This window comes from Camelus bactrianus, chromosome 3 (genome assembly GCF_048773025.1).
Source record: "Camelus bactrianus isolate YW-2024 breed Bactrian camel chromosome 3, ASM4877302v1, whole genome shotgun sequence".
Classification (NCBI taxonomy): domain Eukaryota; kingdom Metazoa; phylum Chordata; class Mammalia; order Artiodactyla; family Camelidae; genus Camelus; species Camelus bactrianus.
The window spans coordinates 66,503,657-66,520,482 of NC_133541.1; the positions used below are offsets into that span (position 1 = coordinate 66,503,657).

The following is a 16,826-nucleotide window of genomic DNA, read 5'->3' on the forward strand; positions in this document are numbered from 1 at the left end:
GTTCGTCAAACACTCGACTGTCAGTTCGGAGGTCCTGGCAGAGCGCTGTGGGTCGGCGGTCGCCGTCAGGGGGAGATCATCGCTTCCCCAGGCGCCACAGAGGCCCTCCCGGGGGCGGGCGCGCTCGTGTCACGTGGGCCGCTTCGCCCCGCCCCGCGGAGATCCACGCCGTGGCCGGAGCCCTGGCTCGCGCAGTAGCCACACGCGGGGGGCGCGGCGGCCGGCTCTGTCGGAGCGGAGCGAGGGACTCGAGGAAGGTAAGCTCGGTTCTGGCCGCGGCGCGGGGCGGCCGGGCGCGGGGCGGGGCTCCCGAGCTCGCTGCTTCCGCCCGGGAGGCGGGCCTGGGCACGGACTTCCGGCGGCGGCGGCCGGGAGCAGGGGCGCGCAGCTGACGGGTAGCTTTGCTGCCGGCCCTTCTGAGCCCTGCGGTCTTGCTGGCCGCGATCCCGCGTTCCTTGACCGTTAACCCCCAGGGCAGCCTTCCCCTCGGGCACTGCGAGGCCCGCCGAGCTCGTTCCCCGTCCAGTCTGGGCCCCCACCCCGGAACTGCCGCCTCAGTGGGGCCGGCGGGGCGTTTTTAATGAAACTTCCTGGCATTTGTGCGCTCACACGCATCATAACTGCCCCAAGGTTCCTGCAGCCCCAGCCATCCTGGATGTCCATCTCCTAAAGTCTGCAGACGGAACGATCCGCCGCATCTGGCTGCCACGCTCTGGCTCTCTGTGGTTCTGGACCGCCGCTCCGTCTAAGGACGGCAGGCGGTCTTTACTAAAGCGTTAAACACAGCGTGAGGTCATTGCGCATAAGCTCTCAGAGCTGCAGGACCTTAGAGATGACCGCTACCACGATCGCAGCGCTTCCCACGGTCGGGCCCTACTCCAAACACTTCATGTGTGCTGAAGCGTGTATCCCTCACCACGGTCCGAGGTACGGAGCCGCCTTCTAGCTGCGCAAACTGCGCACAGAGAAATATAGCTGCTGGGCTTAAGTCATGCAGAGCCGGGATTCAAACCCGGGTGAGCTCACCTGGTGCTCAAAGATCTCGTGTCACAGACGGCAGTAGAGAGTTCCAGGGCAGCTACGTGACTTTATTAAATTATTAGGGAAGTATTCCCTTTTAAACATTTGTTGACAAGACTCTTGCATAGTAGCGTTCCTAAATTTAAAAAATCAGGACTATCATCTCTGCATATATAAATGGTGTATACACACACACACACACATCTTGACTTTGCTGAAAGGTTTTGAACCTTCAAGATAGTGTACTTACAGGCCACTTATTTTTATAAATCCGTGGATACTACTTAGATAAAATGTTAAGATTTATATATATGAATGTTCACAAAGTTTAGACCCATAAGATCTCGGTTTGAATCTTGCCTGATACTTTGTGGGTTTGGGCAAGCTTTTTGTTAAAGAAAATCCTTTACCTTAGCTTCCTCATCTGGAGAATAGGTATAATACGTACCCCTTGGCATCTTTCTGAGGATCAATGAATTCATATATGCAAAGAATCCAAGCAGTTGGCACTCACTGAAGGACAGCTAGTTGTATCTGTTGTTATTCTGCCAGCCAAAGAGATACAAAGCTAAGGCATTTCTCTTCTCTGAACCTAAAAGCAAGGGTGTCACCCTGGAGCTATGCATTCTGATAACGTATAGGCCAAGTCCCCAGACTTAGTAAAAGGACCTTAGTGCTTTTGTGCTCAAGAGGAATTACAAGTTCCTTTAACTTCATGTTTCTTTTGTCCCTGTAAGAAACTTAACTTATGCTTTTTAAAACTTCAACCTGAATAGATGCCCTATTCTGGAAAGGTATGTAATAGGGACTAAGGAGCCATTTAGCTAATTTGTAATTTTATGTAATGTTAGCACCTTTAGAAACCTTATTTTAAGCACAGGCCAAAAAATACTTCTAGAAGAGAACTTTGGAACAAAATGGTCAAACTTTTCAGAAGGAAGTTTTCTTCTCCTAGGGCTCAAACTGGAGAAACCATTTAATTTTTCTTTCTTTCTTTCTTTCTTTTTTTCTTATTCTGTTAAGATCCTACTATCTTAAAGTTGACTCAAACTAGAGGAAATGTGCAGGAGCATGTGAATAGTGCATCAGAGTAACAGTAATCAAGGTGAACACACTGACTCTTGTTGTCTGAATGGACCATGATATCCACAATATTTAATTAAGAATAACATGGATGTTAATTATAGTCACCAGATATCATAGACAGAACCATTTGTTATGCATAGAGGGAACAGTTCTTTGAAGAATGAGATAATAGTTTTCTAAGCAAAATGCAAGACTAATCATATTTCCCTGAAATCTTTATCATTTAGTCCCAGCTTTCTCTGCTCATTTCTTATCAGCCCCTGCAAAGTTCCCTAGTTTTTCCCTGGTTGGGGGCAAACCCTGCAAAGACTGTTGGCTCTAAGATTCTGAAACCTGAGGGAGGGTTATGTTTGGTTCTCATTTATTTGGGAGCTGGGGAGAACTTAATTAACTTCTGATGCTACTCCACATCTCATGTATTTTGTCACTTGCTTGATACTATAATAAGTTCCTATGAAATATGACAATATTGCTGTATTTGAACATGTAGATTAGGAAGGATCACCTCCCTAAAATTAGAATGCTCATTTGAAGCTGATGTGTGGTATACAATATTGTTAAATATCTTAAATTGTAGACAAGTGTATGTGTGTTTAATATCATGAAAATTCCATGGCAAACTTCCTATTAACATTAACTGGGTCTGTACAACCAACATCACTTAGATTTCTCTTCCTTTCCTTTTCTATATGTAATTCCTTATCTTGTATAAGGCAGAGTTGGATACCTCTCAAGTTATCTGGGACTTTCTGTAGTTTCCTACTCTGATAAAATTTCCATAAAATGATGCAATTGTTAAAATGGAATTGATAATGAAAATGTTGAGTTAACCCAGTCTTGTCACACCTTTAGAACTGTCCTTACTTTTTGTTTTGAAAGGCTTGTGTCAAAAATAAACATCTATTAAGACATTATGACTAAAGAGTTATTTTGTGTTTAAAATACACACATATACTATTTTTAAGGCTGACTGTGTACTTAACTTTGAATTGCAAAAGAATGGCTCCTAGATGGTATGTTATACAGTGATGTATATTAATATTATTTTGAGTCACAGACTGGATCAGACCTATATAAAGTTGGCCCTTGAGCTAGTAACTGTGAACAATATTGAGAAATTTCTTAGGCTTGATTTTTCCTTTTAATTTCTATTTTGACCAAAAGGAGTATAAGAGATGAACTTTAGAAACACAGGGAAAAAAGAGTAGTAATAGTTAATTCTGGATGTGAGCCCTTACTTAGATGTTAACCAGTATTTGATTTCTATGAGAGTGGAGGTTTGGGGAATTAAGTGAAATTACAAGGGGAAAAGGGTATAAGGTAGGCCCAGCTCTATGAAACAACCACAGTTTTGGGACAGAGTTTCCTAGGAAGCCCATGTTTTCTTCATGTATCATTCATTGCCTGATATGTAGAGGTGGCCAGCATTGGAATGGATTTTACCTCATTGCTTTCCTTTTTTGCTGGGTTACCATTTATTTACCATTTGAGGAGAATATAAGATAGAGAAGTGAGCACTGAATGAATTTCATTTGATTAGCAATAAACTGAAAACTCTACTGGTCTTGCCTCTCTTCAGGCTCTCTTCTGCATGACCTTTAAATGATGAATGTACGTTAGGAATTATATGAGACTTTCTTCCCTATCGACACTTTCTCCTCCAAGTGATCCTGTTGAATTTGGTAATTTGAAAACTCCCAGATTTCTCTCTCTAGTGATTCTCAACTGTAGTCTGAGATACCTGACTGCTGACTTGGTATCTCCACCTGATGTTTCTTAAGTACCTCAACTCAGTATGTGCCAAATGTCGCTAGTTCTTGATTTTTCCATTCCTGCAAAATAGCATTCCTTTCTCAGTCTTTCCCATCACAAGTCATAATCTACCTAGTGGCACAAACCTAAAACCTGGGAGCTATCCTTATTTCTTTCTTTTCTGTTGCTCCTTCATTCCAGTTCATCAGCCCAGCTTCTCTGTGCCTCAGTTTTCTTGTAGTAAAATTAAAATGATACCTTCTTTGTAGTAACATGTTGGGGGATTCAATTAGTTAATTAAATAAATGTTAAGTCTTAAAACATAGTGCCTGACCTGTAGTTAGCACAATGTAATTTTAGCTACTGCCATTATTATTATTATATTGTTGTTATTATTACTTTTTCTCCCCCATAGAATCAACACCCTGATTCATGCCCCCATCTTCTCTCCCTTGGACTACTGCAGTAGCTTTCTGAATTCTGTGTGTCTCCTCTTGTTTTGCTACAATCCATTCTCCACTCAGCCAGGGCATTCTTTTAAAAACTGATCATGTCAGCCTTCCCACTGTTCTTAGAATAAAATCTACACACAATGCTGCGTGACTTAGCTCCTGTCTCACAAATTTCATTATGCTAGTGTCTCCTTTCGTTCCTCAAATCAACTAAGCCTTTTTTTTTTTCCCTTCCTTCAGGTTTTTGCTGTTCATTCAGCTTGGAATTCTCTTCTAGTTCTTAGCATGTCTAGTTCATTTGTACTTTTCAGGTTTCAGCTCATCTGTTGTCTCAGAGTCACTTTCCCAGCCCATTCTTTGCAAAATGGACTCCCTCTGTTTCTCTCATTTCACTACCCAGTTCATTTTCTTCATGTCTCTTATGACATTGTGTAATTATCTTACTTGTGTATTTGTTTACTTATTAATGATCTCAGTAACTAGAATATAATTTCTAGGGGGCAGAGACCTTATCTGTGCTGCTTTCTTGAGATGCCAGTCACATACTGGTTGTTAATAAAATATCAAATGAATGACCATCTCTAACAAGGAAGGAGAACTTTGCAGAAGGAGAATCTGAAAATCCATTGTTGAAGACAGTTTTTTAATAATTCTGCTGTGCCAGATATTATTGTCAATAGCTACCCTTTGAGAATTTTGCCTGCTTGCTTTTTCAAACATATATTTCTCCCTAATAGATTACAGAGAAACTTGTCCATCAGTGTCCGAAAGATAAAAGTAGGTTGTGATTAGATGTTACCAGGAGTCTTTCTTTTCTATCATACAATAAAGGGGTTGAAGTAGTCTTGCTCTAAGATAATGGTCCAGGTACACACAGCATCTTATACTTGAATGTTGTGGGCAGCCTCTTTCCTGCCCCCCTACATCGTGGAGTAAGCTTGCCTTATGCTAGCTGCAGAGTTGGACATTGTTCAGATGGTTGAAGATTCCCATTCCCGAGCAGAGGGCAGACACCATGCAGGGCTATCTGATAATGTAATTATTAGGAGATAAAGGAAAAAGCAAAACCCTTTGAGTGTTCTCAATTTTTGCCTTGTGATTTATATTTCATTACATGCATAGATTCAAAATATGCTCTTGCCCAGGAGACAGAGCTCTTTGTCAATCCTAAAATAACATCATACATGCTTCTCTACACTTTTTGAAAGTTATGGACCACCACAATCTTAATCCTGAGATAGGCAGGAAAAGCAGGAATGCTTCCAGAAACCTTGGGATAGCAACTCTAATGAAAAGAAGGTAGGAATAATAGGATAGATTTGGGATTGGAAGTGGAGAAATAATAAATACAGAAATTCTTGGCAAAGCAGGATATATAGTTTCATTCAGAAACCATCATAGGAAAGAAAAAAAAAAAAAACCTTAAATACCCCCATATGGGAAGCCCTTAGGAAAATCCTCTACATGGGGCCTGAAATCCCTAACAATGATATATCTTGATACTTCTTTCTCATATGAAATTAAGAGACTATGACTATGTTCTTAAAGTATACAGGTCTCTTTGAAAGGGTTGCTTTCAAAGAAATAGGCTAAATATCTGTGCTGAGAAAAAAGTGTATTTAGAATACCTGCAAATTCTCTCAAATTTAATCTTCTTTTATAAATTAATTGAAGAGAACATCATCTTCTTGAATAAGATAAGACAATTCCCCAAGTAAGACAGAATTTTCTATCCACATTAAGAAAATGAAAGGTGTCCATTCACACTTACTCCCTTCTACTAGAATACAGTTACGTGATTCATCTATAAGAGGTGGCTGTCCACTCGGGGCAAAACCAAGAGAGCCACCTTAACCAAGAAGTCCAAGACTACTCGGACTATTGAAGAGCCCCACCTTCAACCAAAGCTGAAAACAACACTGAGAATGAGCAGATGCTGTTTAGCACTGACCTCGATAGGGAGTAAGAGGATAGTGAGAACTTCATTACCTGTTTTAGGAGTTCTGAAATATCTGTCTTATGCAATGAAATGAGTCAAAAACAAATCCAGCCTCCAAGTGGGGAGTCCTCCCTAATTTTGGCAAGCTTTAAGAGCTCTCACTCAAAATCATGACTAACCACAATCCACTATTTATTTTTTATTTTATATAGCTCCCAAAAAGTGCCTGCATCAGTCTCAGAGAAATCAGACTTCTCTTGTAATATAATTATCTCTGAGTTAAGTGTAGCCAAACTAGGGAAGATGACTTGCCGTTTTTTTTTCATTCTTTTTTTGTTTGTTTGTTTCACTAGCATGGATTTTGATGGCTCTGAACAAGATCCTGAAATGAAGACATATTCTACTGTCTGTGTTGGCAGAGAAGACGATATTAAAAAGTCTGAAAGAATGACAGCTGTTGTCCACGATAGAGAAGTGGTCATTTTCTACCACAAAGGAGAATATCATGCTATGGATATTCGCTGTTACCGTAAGATTTTACTTTTCACTTGTAAACCTTGTATTTGTTTACTATCGACAAAACTGTCAAAATGTCAGCTTTTTTAATAATGAGATGTAATATTCAATTCCTCTGCAGACTCAGGAGGACCTTTACATTTGGGAGAAATAGAGGTATGTAAAATTAAATCTGTTCTCAACAAACCCAGATGTTTCCTACTTATAGTCTTACTATATTTCATTCTTTATTCAAAAATAATATATATTTGGCTTTGAACTATATTTTAATGCTTTGAATATAATTGCCAATATTCTAGGAATTCACAACCCTACAAGGTAAAGATAACCATTTTACAGGTAAATATAAGAAATATGCATGTCTTCTTACCTAACAAATATACTGAGATATCTACCCTGCATATTAGTGCACAAATGTTTAAGTACATATATAGAGATACAGATACAGATATATAGATATGGGAGAGGCTCATTGTAACATTTATTGTAATGAAAGACTGAAGACAATCTAAATGTTTTACAATAGGGAACAGTTTAAATTGTGAATAGCCATGGTATGGCATACTATACAACCATTAAATTAATAAGGCAGATCTATGTGTGTTGGTATAGGATGTCAACGATGTAGTTTTGATTGAAAAAAGTCATAGAATAGTAAGTCTAATGAGATTGCATTTTTTAAATAAAAATAACGTTCTCTTTTTACTTTATACACTTCTGCACAGTTTGAATTTTTTCCAATGTGTATAACTTGTATAATGTAATAAAAATATAGATGTGTATATTTTAAGAAAGAAACAACACTTTGAAGGGTTAACTGAGGAAGGAATGAGGGAATTGTATTTCTTCCTTACATTCCCAAACAAGCTGTCTTAATTTCTTGTTTTCTCTTTAATGAAACTGATATCTCTCTCTCTTCTCTCTCTCTCTGGTATAAAATACATGCTTAAATAAACCTAGTGTTCCATTCTCTCTACACATCATATCTACCTAGTGCACACCTGTCCTCATGTTACAAGATGTGTGTTTACATTTATGAATATGAATTTATGATTAAAATGTTGTTTGCTGACAGTTCTGTGGGAGTACAAAACAGCATTTCTGCTCTTCTGGTATAAAGATAAAATATAAGCATCTGGATGATAATGTGGAAGAATTTCCCTCAGTTTCAGACCACAATGAGAGCTCTAAGACCTTTCTACCCAAATTGTGGTCTGTAGACCAGCAACACTGGTGACACCTGGGAGTGTCTTGGAACTGCAGAATCTTGTGCCCTGCCCTAGGCCCACTGCACTTAATCAAGATGGGCATTTAAACAAGATCTAGGTGATTCCCATGCTCTTTAAAATTTGAGAACCACTGCTTTAAGACAGTTAAAAAGTCGGGAATTAACTACTTTGGATCATAAATTGCTCTCCAGTTAACATATGCACTTATGCCTTTAAGTAATCTCTTGAAATTATATCTGAAGTTTACCATTCTTCCACCAGCTAGTGAAAATTCATCTAGAAGCACTTGAAGGCCTTGCCCTGTTTCTGTCAAGGCAGTGACATTAGTATCTAACAGATAACACAGCTGCAGTCACGTGGTTTAGTTGCCTGAGCTAGCTATCTTCTGATAGAGGTCTAAAACACTGGGAGTCTAATCAGCTGCAAAAGGGACTTGATGACAGCCAAGATTAGGTTCTGCCTTATGCTGAATAATTTGTAAATGAGAGGGAAAAAGAGAAGCTGGCCTGTTTTTTAACCTGGTTCTTCTGCAATTGGTTCTGTTCTGAGTCTGAGGTCTATTGTGAATGTTGGAAATGTCATATTATTAAAATCAGTTATTTGTTTCCCCAGGAATTTGATGGACGACCATGTATAGTTTGCCCCTGGCATAAATACAAAATTACTTTGGCAACAGGAGAAGGACTGTATCAGTCTATAAACCCTAAAGATCCATCAGCAAAACCCAAGTGGTGTTCCAAAGGAATAAAGCAAAGGATTCATAAAGTGACAGTGGACAATGGGAATATTTATGTGACTCTTTCTGATGAGCCTTTTAAGTGTGACTCTGATTTTTATGCCACTGGAGTCTACAAAGTAATTCAGAGTTCTTCCAGATAAAATTATATGACAATGAAAAATGTTGTGTATGTTTTGAAAGTACTTTTAGAATAACCTTGCTCCAATACCAAAGGTGATTAACTGTTTCCAACAGAGACACAGTTATTATTTTTAACAATCATATAAATGAGAGGTTCAAAAGCACGTGTACTTAGTATGATGTAAGGATCACTATCAGGACCTATAGAAAACATTTCATCCAATCTTCTGGATTGAGTGGAAGCTTAAGGTTATAGGTTTGGAATGTGCATTGGAATGTGAAAGATGAAAATAATCTGGAGAAACCAAAGTGAAGAAAAGTAGAAAAAAAAAATCTACGAAAAATTTGGGGGGTAAATTACTACTTGATACAGCAGACCTTATCACGGAAAAATTTTAATATATACAAAGTAAACAAAGTAATATGACAGACTCTTACCACCCCTCCTTCAATAATTATCAGCATTTTTCCATTCTTGTTTCAATGATCTTTGCATGCATTCCCCACCTTCCCTGTTGATTGTTTTTTTGTTTTGGGGTTTTTTTTAGATAAAATTTAAACACATTGAAATGCTTAAATCTTAACTGTTCAGTTTTTCCAAATATATAGCAGACATTTTTACACTTAAAAATGGGATCAATTTACATGCTGAATTTAAAAATAAGAAAGTTAATTTGCCTGATATCAAAACCAAATAAACCTTGGCTCTGTTTCTCTCCAGTCAAGGCAGACAGTCTCAAAATAAGGAAGACACACACAACTGCTGCCCAGCCATAGGAGATGTGAAATCTGTTCAGTGAGCCAAAGTACTCTCAATGCCTCTATGAAATTTCAAATAAAGGTTTTTTTCATTTGATTTTTAGAGCAAATAAATGTGTGTACAACCAAGTGTTTCAAGTAAATGTTATAGAGAAGAGGTATAAGGTGGTGTTCCTCGGAGTCCTTTCTGCTCAGTTCACAGAAAGGCTCATGTTGAGTTGGTTCACCGCACTTTTTCCATGCCAGTGATTTATGGACAGCGCTGTTCTGGCTGCCTCTTGCACACACTGTACTATAATACCCTGGGTACTGATCATCTATAACTCAGCACACAGTAGAATATACAAGTAAGTGGGACCAGAAAGAACTTAAGATGAACAGATTATGAATTCGGAGTGAGAAAAGCTGTTTGTCAAAACTGGAACCTTGTCTAAAACCACAGTAATCTTCGTGGCACAGGATTGAATTAAGTCTGCAAACATAATACTTAATATTCTAAGGTCCATGGACCCTTCCCCTTGGTTACTGTAAAAATTAGTTAATAAATTATGTATCATTAAGGCTGTGCTTACAGAACCCTTTGCTACGTATTACATTTTTTTTCTGATGCTATCCATAATCCAACACTCGCTATTCGTTAGACTACTAGTGAGCCAAGGTTGCGCTTTTTATAAATACTGTTTATGGTAGCAGCTACCCACCAGGTACAGGAAATGTACCATCTCTGGGATGAGTATATCCCATCCTATTACATCAGGTGCTGATCCTCCAATTACTTAACATGTGTCTAGAATTTAAAACTCATGGAAGAAACCAAAGTACCTTCTGCAGGCAAAACCATGACTCTGGCTTGCAGGGCCAATCACAGAAGCATTTCTTCTCAGGATCCAATGGCAACAATGAGTAATAAGGACTTGATTTCTGATTCTAAATTTGTCCCTCTAAATGTAATAATAAAAAATGTTATGTCATGCCCTGTTCTCATATACAGAAATCTTCTCATCAGAGTTGTAAATATTTTGTTTTATAAGTTTATGATACCTATGAATTACAAGTCCTTCATAACTTTATAGATGAGTTTTAAAAGAATTGATAATAGGCAGATTCAAACTATGCAGCCTGTAGATAGAAAATATATCCTTTTGTTATCTCTGAAAAAGATATGTAGCATTTTAATAGAGTTTTTTTCTCTCCCAGATAAATAATTGGAAAGATACTCTAAATGAGCCTCCAATAAAAGCATAAATATATTATAAACATGCCTATATTATAAACTGCAGCATAGAGTCTAACCCACCAAAGGGTACATTTTCTTATTCATTAAAAAAAATCACATAGTCATACATATATTCTACATCAAGATTCATTTTATTTTCTCTACCATATAAATTCTTGAAAATGACATTTTAGCCGTAGTCCCCGTACTTTTTTTAGAGCAGAGCAGTCAGTTTATGAAAACTAGTTTCCTATTTTTTTCAGATGAAATATCATTAGGTAGATAACTCTTAAGCTCTGTCCAGTGATACTTTAGATTTGCTCAGTGATTCATTTCAGTTGATTGGTCAAACACAGAATGTAAAACCTGAATCTTATTACTCAACTTATTAGCAGGAAGTTTGGGGTGATCTGAAATACTGTCTGGCTTCTCCGGTAAAGACCTATAAGGTTTTGCTTTGATTTCACCTTCAGGAAACAGAGGCTCAGAAAGCACAGGCTCAGAAAAGGCTTTTCTAAGATCTTCACTCTCCTCCCTGTTTTGCCTTATGGATTCTTCTTCTTGGAGAATTTTCTTTACCTTCTCCAGCACAGCATTAACACAGACTGTCTAATAATAATAATAATAAAAAAAATAAAGTTTCTTTTTAAGCTACTAAACTTACAGATAAAAATCCAATAAAATGTTTAACATACAGTCATTAATCTATATATTCTAATAAAGAAGCACTTTCTTTCAGGTACCCTGGCACATAATAAGCATCCAGAGATCAATTCCTTATTATAAATATATTATGCCATACTCTAGAAAGAAAATTAAAACCTAGAATGCTTTAATAAAGACATGCTTTATATTTTCCCCCAATTCATTAGGTGTTTTACATTTTTCTTCTCTGATTTAATTAAATGAAACATTTTCTGAGAGATAGAATTTGTCCTTAAACATATTAATATGTCAAGGTAGGTTTTTTGTTTTTACTTTTACCCCCTTCCAGACTTTGCTTCTACCTAATCGTCTACAATTGGAAGGGCATAAACATTTTGGTAAGAATTTAGTAAGCTAACAAGTCAATGATTTCTAAACAAACATGTTATCCACTTTGCCTCAAAAAATGTCATTCAGTACTTTTAAGAATGTCAAAACAAAACATACAGAGAAAAATAACTTAAAAAGTTGAGACTCACTAAGAGTTGTATCCATTAAACTTATTCTGTAAGTTTACTGATGATGATGATGCCAAGTATTTAAAGCAAGCAACATGAATAACAAGATCTATAAAATACGAAAATACATAAACTAGCTTCTTTTACCAAAGAGATGCCTCCCAGGTGACATAATAGGCTATATTAGAAGGTTTTTCTAAAGAGGGTAACAGAGAAAGGATTGAAGGCCTTAGCTTGAACAGCCTCACTTTCCTCCTGACCTGCCGCTTCCCCTTTTCTTGCCTGCCTCCCACTAGAGAATGGGGGGGGGGGGGGCACTACCACCTCCACTTCCCTGCATTAGTGTTGGTCATGTGACCCTGTTCTGGCCAATGAAATAAAATATGTCTGTTGGGGAGGAGGATAGGCAGGATTTTTGGAAAAGTTTTTCCTCCTCTTCATATAAAAGAAAGATTGTCTTTTGCCTCTACTATCTCCTTCCTGCTTTGGACACTGATATGGTTGTTAAGGCCTGAGCATGAGGCAACATAACTAAGGACCAAAAAGATACATGTACCCCAATGTTCATAGCAGCACTATTTACAATAGCCAAGACATGGAAGCAACCTAAATGTCTATCAACAGATGGATGGATAAAGAAGTTGTGGTACACACACACACACACACACACACACACACACACACACACACACAATGGAGTACTACTCAGCCATAAAAAAGAATAAAATAATGCATTTGCGGCAACACTGAAGGACTTGAATATCTTCATTCTAAGTGAAGTAAGCCAGAAATAGAAAGAAAAATACCATATGATATCATTTCTATGTGGAATCTACAAAAAAAAGACACAAGTGAACTTATTTACAAAACAGAAACAGACTCAGACATAGAGAACAAATTCATGGTTACCAACCAGAGGGCAAAGGGGGTCAGAAGGGATAAATTGGGAGTTCGAAATTTGCAGATACTAACTACTATATATAAAATAGATAAACAACAAGTTAATACAGTATGGCACAGGAAACTATATTCAATATCTTGTAGTAACCTATAATGAAAAAGAATATAAAAAGGAATATATGTATGTGTATGTATGACTGAAACATGCTGTACACCAGAAATTCACACAACATTGTAAACTGACTATACTTCAATTAAAAAAAAAGAGTTAAGAAAAAATAAAGAAGCTAGTACCTTGGTTTATGAATGGACTATATAGTATATCTTTAACATTGCATAAAGTAAGTGTACTTATTTCTAGATTCTAATAATTTTCTCAACTTACCAAATAAATCAGTGCTGCATATGAAGCATATATTATGCTAGTTAAAGCAGTCTTTGCTGGGAAAGAAATGATTTCAAACAAAGAACCCTTTCTGACCTGAAAAAACAAAAGAGTTTTCTTATTAAAATAAAAAATTTTCAGTGTTACAATGTTAAATTTTATATTATAAAATGAGAATTCAGATATTTGTAAAGTCAGCTACTTTAGATCTGAATTTTTCCACATTCTGAAAATACACTATTTTTCTCCTTTACAAAAACATACTTTGTTTTGCTAATTAAAACCTATGACAAACGTATTAAAAAAAAAACAAACTTGCATTTCCAAAATCTGCATTAACTTTTTTACATTTACCAAGTGTGCTCACTAGGGGGTGCCGCTGTGCATGTTAGAAAAAGTCCTTTTGTTCAAATTCAGGTAGTCGTCCTTTACTAAATTATTCACCTCACCTCTTCAATTAAGCAAACAGCAATCAAAATACTGAGCATTTCCTAGAGATTAATGATCTGCTTGGAAATGTTAATCATGAGACTGCTGAAGGACAGCATTAAACTTAGATGATTATTAAGCTTCAGGAAATGCTCTGTGCTCATGTCCAGCATGCTGTTTGAAATGTAGGGAAGGTTTACACCAAAAAAAAAAAAAAAAAAAAAAAAAATTGTCTCCTAGATGTTTCTAGCTTCTAGAAGGTGTCCCTGCTTCGACATAATAGTATGATATATTCAGTTTAGGGGAATGGTACCATGATAGTATTAAATACACATCATACCTACATTTAAGGGAAAAGTATAAGATATTCAGGTTAAGGGAGTTATACTCTCTTATAGACTACCTCTGTTGCCTTGAGCTGTAAGGATATGAAATGAGGACATTAGGAAAAACATTCCCTTCCCAGTCAGCAGTGAAGTGGCAGTTAGCCATGCTCCTCTGAAGTAAGAACCCCGCCACTCAGAAGCTTCAATAACTCCCAAAAGGTACAGGCTGTAGCTAATAAAACCATGTAAATGCACAGTAAAAACGCACACAAATTAGAAAGAAAAGTATGTATGTGTTCATTAAGTCACTTTTTTTAACACTGACAAACTGAAATACTGATAGCAGAATGGCTAGGTAAAGTATGCTATATCCACCCAATGGTACATTGCAACCTTTTAAAAAGTGCTTCTGAAGAACGTGTGATAATATTTTATTGAACAGACATTTATATCGCACTGTGTACCAGGTCCTGTTCTAAGTGCTTGTTGTAGTATACTCAGCTTGTGCTTACTGCTGTCACTACTGAATGAAGGACAAAACTGCCCATCACAATCTCCCCTCTTCTCTCTTAAGTGATTTATGGAATGCTGAAGAGTAGTAGCTAAGAGATGGTGGGTTGAGGAGGAGTAGGGAGAGTTTCCCTTCTTATTCTCCACCTTTCAAGCCATATTAACTCGTAGACATAGGGACAGGTGGGGGCAGATTTAGTCCACTGTCTCCTTAAGACAGTCTGGAAAATTTCCCAGTCCCTGGCTTCTGGAAAGAGTTTCCAGGAAACGAAGTGGCTGCTGCTCTTTCCCTCTTGCAGGAAGACTCAAAATGATAGCATGCCTCTGAATCCCACTGTTAGTTAGGCTTTAAGGAAACAAATATACAAGTAGGGAGCAGATGTTATAAAGGAAAGTAAATACATTCCAACAAAATGCCTCTTAGAAGAGTAAAAGATTTATGAATTGGTAAATAGATGAATGTAAGCGGGAGGTTCATTCTCAATAATTGGTAGGCCATATACAATAAAAAAAAAAAGTGGTGTCTGCATGAATGAGAAATTACTGTTTCTGTTTCACTGAATCTTTTTCATATTTTTGTCCTTTACCTAAAGGTAATTAAAACTGGTTAGTTTCAAAATAAATTTGTATTTGATATGTGTTATACTTCTGAGTGGTGAATCTGTATACTGCCTAAGGGTCACTTTTTCACCATTTTAATGCTTTTAATAAATACTTGCTATTCCTGTAATAAATCATTCCTGTAGAAAATATATTTCCTCCAAAATTTATGTGGCTACTGACCAAGTAGCCATTTTTCCATTTTATGACTCACTTGCAATACATGTTTTTCATATTATAAACCACACTGCCTCATTTTTTGGCTTGCTATGAGCAGGAACAGTGTTAGGGTAAAAACTGAGATAAACAGGAGAAATTTGTTAAACAGGGGACTTTGCCTAGAATGTCTTAGCCTATTTCAAAAGTTTTATCTTAACCTTGTTGTTACATAAATTTTATTTTATTTGCATTTTTAAGTTGAAAGTATCTTGATATCAATAGTATACCCATATATTTCTTTTTTTAATTTGGTAATATTAATATATAAGATACATGGATATTTCAACAATAAAAGCATTTCAATCTTTAACTAAACTTGTCCTACACAATTTTGTTTTCCATTTCTCCCACATAATTTTGACTGCCTCGTCTCATAAAAAAAGTATCTATATTCATCTTATTTTCACTACTAATAAGATAAATCACACACAAAAAAGCAAACTATAAGCAGTTTAGAAAATAGAGATCCACAGGTAACTGAAGGGTGGAGAATTACCAGGTCCAACTTAGTTTATGTTGTCCAAAATCATCTTGATGTGGGATATCACGGGAGTAATGGGGGAACTCTAACTCAGTGATTCACAAATGTGTTGGAAGAAGCACTGACTACTGTTGATAGGCCCAGGAAAAAAGTATTTCCTTAGTTTGGGAAAGCTATATAATCATATCTTTGCTTAGCAACCCGCAGTACTCACGAATGCAGAAAAGACTCCCAGCAGTCCACAGTAAAGAAAGTTATCTTTGTTTATTGCAGTATTAACAACCTATGGAACACTGCTCTCGAATGAGCTCTCAATCAGTCAGATGGTCCTACAGAAGCTCGCATGTCCCAACCTCTTGGCCAACCTGGAAAGGTATGTCTTCAAGATTCCAGGGGTTCTACTTTCTAGGAACTGCCCTTTTTTCCCAGGTCTTGAATTATACTACACAAGATAACCTCGTGGCAGGCTCAAAGAGGAGCTACAGAAGCTCCTGATATTTATGAGATTTGTAGTTTAAACCCCAAACTGGAGTCTACCTTGAAGGGTTGGGTGTGAGGAAGAAACTTCACTTAGATAAGCCTCTGACCTTCATCCTGGAAAAGGGGAGCACAAATGACACAGGCATTTTTGAAACTAAGAGTTTTCTTTAGTTTGCCCATCTCTGGCCTGCCCACTCTATGGTGTCTGCACAAAGTAGAAAGAGACACGTCTAATGCCACAATAAGGAAGATTTCATCCCAGGAAGAGCTCCTGTCCTGCAGCCCTGTGTTGGCCTGCCAAAGTCAACAACCATGTCTGTGAGCTGACGTGTCTTGGCTGAAGTCAGCATTCAAGCTAATTATCTAGGTCACTGCAGCCTAGAGCAGCTGCAAGCTTTACTCAGCCAGGCAGCTTACAAGGCTAAGCAGATGCAGCATTCTGTAAGTACTGATACTGGGGATACTGAAAACCATGATGAAATCCTCAGTTTTCTGTTCCTCAGGC

At 37.6% G+C, this 16,826-nt stretch overlaps 3 protein-coding genes across 5 annotated transcripts in view; 1 reads left to right on the plus strand and 2 right to left on the minus strand.

Annotated features, from left to right (window-relative positions):
- The window catches only part of SKIC3 (SKI3 subunit of superkiller complex), a 134,157-nt gene extending 133,908 nt beyond the window's left edge, over window positions 1–249 (minus strand). For both annotated transcript variants that reach the window (XM_010949554.3, XM_074360374.1), the window contains exon 1: window positions 1–249. The gene's annotated coding sequence lies outside the window, so the exon portion shown is untranslated.
- RFESD (Rieske Fe-S domain containing) lies at window positions 137–15,182 on the plus strand. Of its 2 annotated transcripts, XM_074360379.1 has the most exons (5): window positions 142–257; window positions 631–927; window positions 6,603–6,778; window positions 6,887–6,921; window positions 8,607–15,182. In XM_074360379.1, the coding sequence occupies exons 2-5, from the start codon at window positions 833–835 to the stop codon at window positions 8,871–8,873; spliced, it is 573 nt and encodes a 190-aa protein (XP_074216480.1). In that variant the 5' UTR covers window positions 142–257; window positions 631–832; the 3' UTR covers window positions 8,874–15,182. The 2 variants fall into 2 exon arrangements, with proteins under 2 accessions (XP_045368481.2, XP_074216480.1); XM_045512525.2 differs by lacking the exon at window positions 631–927 and having other exon boundaries at window positions 137–257.
- Window positions 11,150–16,826, minus strand: part of SPATA9 (spermatogenesis associated 9) — a 25,200-nt gene continuing 19,523 nt past the window's right edge. Inside the window, exons 4-5 of the mRNA XM_010949552.2 lie at window positions 13,277–13,372; window positions 11,150–11,437 (exon numbers count right to left, since the gene is read on the minus strand). Of these exons, the coding sequence (XP_010947854.2) occupies window positions 11,150–11,437; window positions 13,277–13,372 (384 nt within the window). The remainder of the gene's footprint in view (window positions 11,438–13,276; window positions 13,373–16,826) is intronic.